This window comes from Oncorhynchus nerka, linkage group LG9a (assembly GCF_034236695.1).
Source record: "Oncorhynchus nerka isolate Pitt River linkage group LG9a, Oner_Uvic_2.0, whole genome shotgun sequence".
NCBI lineage: Eukaryota > Metazoa > Chordata > Actinopteri > Salmoniformes > Salmonidae > Oncorhynchus > Oncorhynchus nerka.
In genome coordinates, this window is record NC_088404.1 from 50,065,106 (window position 1) to 50,075,478 (window position 10,373).

Sequence of the window (10,373 nt, forward strand, 5' to 3'; positions counted from 1 at the left end):
CCTTCTCTCCATCCATCCTACCATCTGACCTGACTCCCTGCCACTCGGCCGACCATGAAGTCACAGAGACATCTGAGAAGCAGATTCCTGAGGTTGCCTTGGTGACGGGTAGGGAACAAGGCCTGCTGTGTTTACTCTGGGGAGTGGATAATGATGATGACACGGTGGCCAGATGAGCAGCTCCCCCTCTATGAAAGCTAACTGGCCATTATCAGGAAACCACTCTCCTCTGGAGAATATTATCACAAATGTTTAGTTCCCAAGACAAAACGATAAAGTATTGGTTAGCAGTTTAGATAGGGTATATTAATCCCTAAATAGTAAATGGGTTGTTCATTCCTTATATGAAGATATCGAATCATTTAGATTTTGTCAAAGAAACATTCAGTCAAACTCTTTCTATATTTATTTATTAAAGTGAGTTAAAAAAAAACACCACTCCAGTAAGTTTACTGGCTGACTGAAGTGTATCGCACAGTTTTCTGCTATCAAATACAGACGGAATAATATACTTACATAGCAAGGGAGCTAGGAATAACTTTGAACTGATTCACAAGAATCACCATTATCAGCAAAACACAATACACTACGACCAGCCATTTCAATATATTGCTTTCCATTTGAGACACTCTGGCAGCAGGAAGAAACAACAAAATAAAATAAAAACATGACAAAATAACAACAACAAACAAAATAAAGATGGTAAATTTCAGTGCAAATTCAAAAAGAGAATATACAGGTGAGTTAATAAATTCAAAATGTTGAATTGAACTATTCACATTACTTTCCGTATGGTTTCTGTAAACAAATGGACAATTTATCATACAGTTGAGGTCGGAAGTTTACATACACCTTAGCCAAGTACATTTAAACTCAGTTTTTCACAATTCCTGACATTTAATCCAAGTAAAAATACCCTGTCTTAGGTTAGTTAGGATCACCACTTTATTTTAGGAATGTGAAATGTCAGAGTAATAGTAGAGAGAATGATTTATTTCAGCTTTAATTTCTTTCATCACATTCCCAGTGGGTCAGAAGGTTACATACACTCAATAAGTATTTGGTAGCATTGCCTTAAAATTTTTAACTTGGGTCAAACATTTTGGGTAGCCTTCAACAAGCATCCCACAATAAGTTGGGTGCATTTTGGCCCATTCCTCCTGGCAGAGCTGGTGTAACTGAGTCAGGTTTGTAGACCTCCTTGCTCGCACACGCTTTTTCAGTTCTACCCACACATTTTCTATAGGCTTGAGGTCAGGGCTTTGTGACGGCCACTCCAATACCTTGACTTTGTTGTCCTTAAGCCATTTTGCCACAACTTTGGAAGTATACTTGGGGTCATTGCCCATTTGAAAGACCCATTTGCGACCAAGCTTTAACTTCCTGACTGATGTCTTGAGATGTTGCTTCAATATATCCACATAATTTTCCTCCCTCATGATGCCATCTATTTTGTGAAGTGCACCAGTCCCTCCTGCAGCAAAGCATCCCCATAGCATGATGCTGCCACCCCCGTGTCTCACGGTTGGGATGGTGTTCTTCGGCATGCAAGCCTCCCCGTTTCCTCCAAACATAACAAACATAACAATGGTCATTATGGCCAAACAGTTCTATTTTTGTTTCATCAGACCAGTACGATCGTTGTCCCCATGTGCAGTTGCAAACCATAGTCTGACTTTTTTATGGCGGTTTTGGAGCAGTGGCTCCTTCCTTGCTGAGCGTCCTTTCAGGTTATGACGATATAGGACTCGTTTCACTGTGGATATAGATACTTTTGTACCTGTTTCCTCCAGCATCTTCACAAGGTCCTTTGCTGTTGTTCTGGGATTGATTTGCACTTTTCGCACCAAAGTACATTAATCTCTAGGAGCGCATCTCCTTACTGAGCTGTATGGCGGCTGCGTGGTCCCATGGTGTTTATACTTGCGTACTATTGTTTGTACAGATGAACGTGGTACCTTCAGGCATTTGGAAATTGCTCCCGAGGATGAATTTGTGGTCTATAAATTCTTTTTTACCTGAGGTCTTGGCTGATTTCTGTTGATTTTCCCATGATGTCAAGCAAAGAGGCACTGAGTTTGAAGGTAGGCCTTGAAATACATCCACAGGTACACCTCCAATTGCCTCAAATTATGTCATTTAGCTTATCAGAAGCTTCCAAAGCCATGACATCATTTTCTGGAATATTCCAAGCTGTTAAAAAAGGCACAGTCAACTGTGTAAACGTCTGACCCACTGGAATTGTGATACAGTGAATTATAAGTGAAATAATTTCTATGTAAACAATTGTTGGAAAAGTTACTTGTGTGATGTACAAAATAGATGTCCTCACCGACTTGCCAAAACTATAAATTTGTTAACAAGAAATTTGTGGAGTGGTTGAAAAACAAGATTTAATGACACCAACCTAAGTGTATGTAAATTTCCGACTTCAACTGTATATACACACAACTTGAGTAAACCGAGACATATGTTCACCAGAGATTACGTCAATTAAAATCAAAGTCAATTCAGGAAATTAAGTGAACATTTAGAATAGGGCGTGCCCTCTAAACTCCTAAATTGTTGGGATTCAAACATTTACTAATCCTAACTGTAAGGGTCTCCCAGACTCAGATTAAGCATATCCCCAGACTAGCTAGCATCATGGAGTAAATTTAATCCGGGTGCCGGGAAACCAGCCCCATAGGTTTACAGTCCGATCTCTTGACCTCTTCCCAGGGCAGTTGTAACATCTGATGGAGGTCATGACCTTTTGACCCTTCTTAGCAGTGGGTCGCCGCAGTGGTGTATGAGGAGGATGCCTCCCTGTGGACGGTGCTGAAGGGTGACAGCTCCAGGTCGGTAGTGGTGCACTCGTGCTCGTTCTCCTCACTGGAAATGGCGGAGGTGGAAGATCTGGGCGGGCCACACTCGTCACAGCAGCAGCAGCAGCAGTCCAGGAATGCCCGGCTGAAGGGCTGGCACAGGCAGAACAGCAGGACAGGTGTCACTGCCGATTTACAGAACAACAGCAGCTGGCTGACCAGATGGAGAATGTCCAGGGTCTGTCTGGGAATACCCGCCGCCATGTAGACAGTGACGATGTTGCAGATGTTCTCTGGGATGATGCAGAAGCCATAGAGGATGGCCAAAGCCACAACTGTGCAGTTCATCTGGCTCTCCTGATGGATCTGTTTCTTGTTGCCGCGCACACAGGCCCGCTCGGCCTTCCGGATCTTACAGGCGGTCACCAGGGAGCTGCCAATGGTGAACAGCGTGGGTAGGCAGAAGTAGCAGCCAAAGTACCACCAGAGGCGAGCACCATCATAGGTCAGGCCCAGCATGTAGAGTGTGTCAGGGAGCTCGGTGGAGATACGAACCACGCAGCGCTGGCAGGGCGTCACATCCGGATGCTCGCCATCTTCAGTGACCAGCTGGCGGATCAGGAGCTCTGGCAGGGCCAATAGGAGAGCCCCGATCCAGATAACGGCCAGCTTGGCGGCCGTGGAGGCACAGTTCTCAATCATCTCATAGTACATCTGGACGTTGTTGGCAGCGCGGAAGCGGTCGATGCACAAAGCGCACAGGGTAAAGGTGGTAACCCCTAGGGAGGCGACCTGGAAGGACAAAGAGAAGGGAGGAGAAGGTAAGATACTATCCAGTTAATGTGTTATTACTGCACATTACCAATACAGTGAGATATATTTTGTTTTTGATTGAGAAACAAGTATAGAAAATGTATCCAGTCTCCAGATACTTCTCCTTATTGTATAGCACCTTGGGAATCTGGATAATATACCAAGGCCCCAGAGCCACGTTGCTCTCTGAAAACACCAAAAGAATGTGTCCACTGTAAACCATACATGTTTTGAAGACCGCTTGGAACAATTTTCAAATGACAATGGTACAGCACAGAATAATAGACGTCAACAGGTTTAGAGCGAGGGAGAGACATCTTCCATAAAGAGGTTCTGTTTTGACAGCTCTCTTACTGGAGAACTTGAATGTCCACACTTGTTTTAATAAATGACAAACAGATTTTTCCGTCCTTCATCGCACACTAGATCCTCATTTCCCATACTGAGATGTTTGAAAGTAGCCATGAGTAATGTGTTATGAGTGATACTGTTTTAATGAGTCGGGAGACTCCATTTGTATGCCAAAGGGTGAACTTTAGTCTTACATTTATTTTTAGCGCAACAGCTTATAATATCGGTGACTTTGTAACGTGATAAAGAAGGAGCACAGTGTATCGTGCTGTGTGCGAGGGAGACCAGTTGCAGTCCTCGATTTCATTTCATAGCCTAATCGAGTTATGGACTTGGCAAGAGAGCCAGCTCATATTCATGATGGAGATTAATATCTCAATGCAATATCTCTATCCCTACACCCAGATCTTCACTATGCTCCAATTTTTTGCTATCAGAATACAGCCACAAAACTGTTGCAAATGTGGTTGCTTTTTCACCCAAATCTTACACGCTAATACACATAGAACTCAGAGACAGCAGATGTGCAGTTTACATTGAGTGTTGTCTTCTAGACTGTGTAGTAGTGATATGTTCTTTTGTTGCTAGGCGTGATCATTGTGACTGCCTCCTTATGGGCCTTGGCAGAGGAAGGTGTAAACACAGGAGCCCGTGCCTGAGCCAAAGAAGTCGTGAGTACTGTCAGATGTACAGGGGCAGGCTTTGATCTGTCTGGTCCTTATGGCCTCAGAGAGAGAGAGAGAGAGAGAGAGTGAGAGATCTGTTGCACTTCACAAACTGCACCATTTGTATGGAGCCCTTTACACTCCTACCCGTATGTATACTGGTTGAAAATGGAAGATTTGGGCATTGATAAGCGTTTAAATTGGAACGCAGCGGCTGTACAGCAACATGCTATAAATGATGTCAGGGCTCAGGCTCTGCAATTCACAGCACTGTATAGGTTTTGACTGACAGCTGTTCTTAACTTGAGCACCCCTACGCGACAAGAAGTTGACCCTATCCCTCCCTCTAATTTTCTGGGTGAGGGAATGCTTTAAATGAAGAGGAATCTATGTATTTTGAAATCTGAGACGTTATTATACGTTATTACGTTATTATAATAAACACCGCTTTGATGTCATACAAGCAAGCCAGACACTCTAAATTCAAATGTGCACTTCATATTTCCATGTCATAAAACTCATGTCATATCATGTCATGTGAATGTTTATGATCACTATGTTAAATGTACAGTTACAAGATGACATGGCGTCATACCCTGGATTGTCCTGAACAAAATGAGCCTTTGTTTGTTATCAGGAGAATAGAATTATGGTAAGATTTGCCAAATGGATGGCGGGGGAGAGCTTTGTATGCATCTCTGTCTGTGGAGTAAAGGTGGTCGGGAGTTTTTTTTTCTCTGGTTGCACATGTGACATGTTGGTAAAAATTTGGAAACTGATTTAAGTTTGCCCGCATTAAAGTCCCCGGCCACTAGGAGCGCCGCTTCTGGGTGAGCATTTTCTTATTTGCTTATGGCCTTATAGAGTTGGTTGAGTGCGGTCTTCATGCCAGCATCGCTCTGTGGTGGTAAATAGACAGTGACAAATAATATAGATGAGAACTCTCTTGATAGATAATGTGGACTACAGTTTATCATAAGGTACTCTACCTCAGGCAAGCAATACCTCGAGACTTCTTTAATATTAGACATTGCGCACCAGCTGTTAATGCCGGGCAGGCCTTGTGTAACTAACCTCTGTCACCTTTGTGTCCATAATGACACATTTTCATGTGACTGAGAGTACTTCAGTTGCCACAGGAACCATTAGAATTAATGTCCCCACTGTTTCTGTAATTACGCTCCATTAAATGCTTGATTACCGAGTCACTTAACATAATGAGGATGCCGCTGCCTCTATGCATTTAATGTTCTTAGCATGGAGGTAGGCGACTCAAAGAGACTTAAAGTGCTAGGTCTGGGACTGTGGTTTTAAAATGGCCTACAGGCCGGCAGGTAGCCTAGTGTTTAAGACCATTGGGCCAGTAACCGAAAGGTTGCTGGTTTGAATCCCCGAGCCGACTAGGTGAAAAATCGGTCGATGTGCCCTTTGGTAAGGCTCTCAATTGCTCTGCATTAGAGTGTATGTCAAATGTAAATGTTGGACTTACAAACTCTGTCACTAAGCAGTTTACAGACATATTTGGATTGTTTGGGTCTTTGTGTCGTGGTTTATCTGTCTTGTTGTCATCATGTACAATATGTACGCCCGGGCAGATGTATTTAGCCACCCGTGGAATCTTTTAAATCTAGATGATTTCCTCTTCTAAAAGGAGTGTGCTTCCTTCTCCGGGTAAATAATTAACACATTTCCCATGAAAGGCACTCAGGACCCGCAGTATGATAGTGAACCCCTGCAAGATTCATCCATCTTACACGAAGTACATTTCTGTGACTGTGAGAACAGACAGACTGGTAAAAGGCAGGAGATTAAGTCAAAGAGGTCTGTGGAAGAGGAGAGGATTGGACTGTATAAAACAGAGACAGGTACACCAAGTCCTAGGGTTTTGCACTTGTGGAGATCTGAAAGGATTGGATAGGTGTAAACAGTAGTGAAAATTGCACCTAGCCTATCAAGGACAATGTGGGTCCGTCAATGTGTTGATTATACTCATTCAATCTCATCAGATCTGTGTTTATTCTAATCAAAGCTACTTTCACCAAGAAAGTGCATAGCTGTTGAGGTGCATTGTTTTCACGGTGTGGCCTTAATCACAGTTTATTTTGCAAACTGTATAAGGTGTTCCAAGTTCTTGGAATGCATAAGATCTAGGGCAGGGATCGTAAACTAGATTCAGTCACGGGCTGATTTTTTTTCTTGAGCGGTTGGTTGAGGGGCCGGAACATAATAATAAATCATTTATAGACTGCAGATTGACCGCAAGAAGCCCAAGCATATATGTTTGAATAAAACGTAATAATTTTAAACCTTGCTTACATTTGTATACCACATTTGTGTACCATCTCTATATGTGTGAGAATACTTGGGAACATATTTCTTAAGTTCAAATCACTTGGAACTGATTTCCTTGTGTTTTTACTGTCTTTAATGTCCCAATTTTTGTTTACTTAAAAAATGTTTTGCTCAGAAAGCTTTAGTTACCTATGCTATGGCCACAATATATATACTTTAATGTGTGTTTAGATTTGTGTAACTCTGTAAAACATGTTATTTTAGAGGCTATGCACAATGTCTATGTGATCCCTCAACACCTAATTTGACCATTGTATATTTTGCAATAGATGGCTGACAAAAGAGCTGCCTTACTGCTGAAATAGACATGGTAAACTGATGCAATATGAGGTGTGGGTCTGTGCAGTAATTACTGACGGCCACTGTCTCATTGTTTAGACTAGAGAGAAAGTAGGACTGTAACCCTATCGCTGACCATAGATTGCCTAGGGGCATTTACTTCTGAATCTAGCCAGTACACTATGTTAAGAATTTACAAAACATATGATATGCTAAGAATTCTAATTTGTTGGCTAACGTTAGCTAGGCTAGGGGTAAGCGTTAAGAGTTAGGTTTAGCTAAAAAATAAAATTGTCATTTAGCAGACGCTCTAATGCAGAGCGACTTATAATTAAGGTGCCTTGAACAAGGGCACTCTGGCAGGTGATTCACCTAGTCGTCTCAGGGATTCAAACCAGCATCCTTTCGGTTACTGCCCCAATGCTCTTAACTGCTAGGCTACCTGTGTTAAGTGTTAAGTGTTAAGGTTAGGGGAAGGGTTAGCTTACATTCTAGTTGCAAAGTAGCTAAACATTTGTAAGTGGTTAAAAGTTTCTTATGAGCTAAAATGCTAAAGTTGGCCATGGTAAGATTCAAACACGCAACCTTTGGGTTGCTAGACATTTGCATTATATGGGGCGGCAGGGTAGCCTAGTGGTTAGAGTGTTGGACTAGAAACCGGAAAGTTGCAAATTCAAATCCCCGAGCTGGCAAGGTACAAATCTGTCTTTCTGCCCCTGAACAGGCAGTTAACCCACTGTTCCTAGGCTGTCATTGAACATAAGAATTTGTTCTTAAGTGACTTGCCTAGTTAAATAAAGGTAAAAAATATATATGTATGCCTGATCTACCACCCTCCTTTATTTTTTGCCTTAAGTAACCTTCAGTTTCATGTAACCATACCAAACGTAACATATCATACTAAATTCAGTGGCCCAGATTTACTATGCTATGTCTAGTTTATGAGACCAGACTGTGCACATAATTGAGCACAGATCATTGCATGTCATATGAAGTACCTACCATGCCGAATAGAATGTAGATATGACAAGTGACAGAACAGGGACCTCACTGCAACACCCAATCATAACACTCACTCGAGTAACACAATAGCTAGTGGGAATTACCTCAATATAGGGGATGATTTTACAGGAGAACTCTCCCAACAACCAGTTCTTGGTTAGTTCATGGAATATCACCAGCGGCAGGCAGAAAAAGATGACAACAAAATCCCAAAGGGCGAGATTGGCAAGAAGAGAATTTGAAATACTTCTCATGTAGTAGTTGTGGCACACAATGCACATGATTGCCATATTCCCAATTATTCCAACAGTAAAAATGATGACTGAAATGATCATGTAGGCATATGATTCTGCTGTTATGGGGTAAAAGTTAGTTTTGACATATTTTCTCTTTGTTTGAGGATTGAGAGGAATCAGTGTGGTATAGTCCTGGAGGTCTGGCAAAGTGAACTGTTCATAATCACTGGCATCAAATGGCAAGTCTGTTGACTGGTTCTGGGCCATAGGTTTAGGCAGCGGTTTCCACATGGCCAACAGTGCATCCAAAGACGCATCTGACAGCATGGTTGGCTCACTTATTTTGTTATCTTTCTTACTGCCATCCTTCACATTTCTTCTCCGACGGCTTACGGTCCCTCTTTTGTGTCTGCAGATCCGTTTGTGCTCGTTACGGCGGTGTCCTCCTCGCGTGCGTCTCATGGAGGGGTTTAAATGACCATATACAAAATCCCGCGTTTCCATGGTTGCATGCTGTTCGGTGTCCAACTTTTCCACCTCGAGGCTCTCTGACTTTCCATCCTCGAGTAACGTAACATAATCGGTTCCATTTGAAGAATGGCCTTTGCGCACTATTGCTCTTTCATTCATAACTCTTTTCATATTAACAGTCCCATTCATGTTATCCACCCATGTCCTAACCACATCCCAAGACGATGCACTTGAGGTATGCACCCTTTTACTGTCCATTTCGTTGACAACTCTGCCATACACAGAGTGCCAACTCTGCCTACTATTGGTTTTGTTTACGTTCCCGTTAGTGACGGCATACTCATGTCTAGGAGTAACATTTGTCTTTGTCTTCTCCCGGTGTATGTGAGTGAAAACAACCTCTCTACAAAGTGAAAAGCACAGTAATTTCAATAGTAGTACTAGCATTGTGTATCCTAAAACACGCGACAATAGGGGCTTGTAATTCCAAAGTGATGTATCCATTGATGTTTAGGCTACCAAATCGGAGACGACAGAACCAACGCCAAACCTCAATTCACAAGTTTGAAACATTGTTCTTTTACAGCGTCATTCAATAGTTGTCAAACCCTCGTCCAATTAGATAAAGTGCACTAGGCAATTGTCAGGTGCTTCTCAGAATTCAGTCTCAGAGCATTTCGTATTATTGCAGAATTGCGCCAAAGGGAAGTTCAGCAACGTTTCTTTCCTAACCCTGTGTACGAAGTGTCCTTGAATCTCGGCACTGCCTCTATGAAGATTGTATAGATTGTACAATATTTAAGTGGCCACAATATCGCATTTCCAAATCCAAATCATACCCGTCTAAAGTCTGCAGTTTCCTGGTGAGGTAGCATGTCCGAATAGCACCCTGGGTAGTTACTGGTACCCTCAGGTCCGGGGCGACGAATCCGAGATGGAGTGCGTTATTGTCGGGGACGTGCCAAGCTCTGTCTGGAGCTCCACACCGCTTGTGATATGAACATGCGGAGAGATCAGAGAAGAGAAGGGCTCCCCTGGAGGCCTGACAGGCCTCGGAATCATTGAATTTAAAAGGCATTTCACGGTTGCGCGTATTGGGGCGCTCGGTTAATGAATGCACTCATTGTCTTTTTTTTTTTTTTTTTACCAAACAGGTGCCCCTGGTATCAGCGATGTAAAAAATCCCAGCGTACTATTCGATACTTCTATATTCATGTGGATGATACCATGATTGTGGATAATTCTGAATTAATCATAAATAATAATGAATGAGAAAGTTACAGAGGCATAAATATCATACCCCCGAAAATGCTACTCCCCCCCCTCCTATTGGTAATGGTGAGATGTAAGGTAAGCATGTTTTGGGGGTATGATCTTTGTGGCTCTGTAACTTCTCT

General features: G+C 42.5%; 1 protein-coding gene across 2 annotated transcripts; it reads right to left on the reverse strand.

Moving 5' to 3' along the window:
• Positions 1–391: 391 nt before the first annotated feature.
• LOC115134797 (prosaposin receptor GPR37-like) lies at positions 392–9,989 on the reverse strand. 2 transcript variants are annotated; one of them, XM_029668994.2, is made up of 2 exons: positions 9,816–9,989; positions 392–3,599 (listed from the first exon to the last, which is right to left on the reverse strand). In XM_029668994.2, exons 1-2 carry the CDS (start codon positions 9,849–9,851, stop codon positions 2,766–2,768), a joined length of 870 nt encoding a protein of 289 aa, XP_029524854.1. In that variant the 5' UTR covers positions 9,852–9,989; the 3' UTR covers positions 392–2,765. The 2 variants fall into 2 exon arrangements, with proteins under 2 accessions (XP_029524854.1, XP_029524853.2); XM_029668993.2 differs by having other exon boundaries at positions 8,374–9,989.
• Positions 9,990–10,373: the final 384 nt, after the last annotated feature.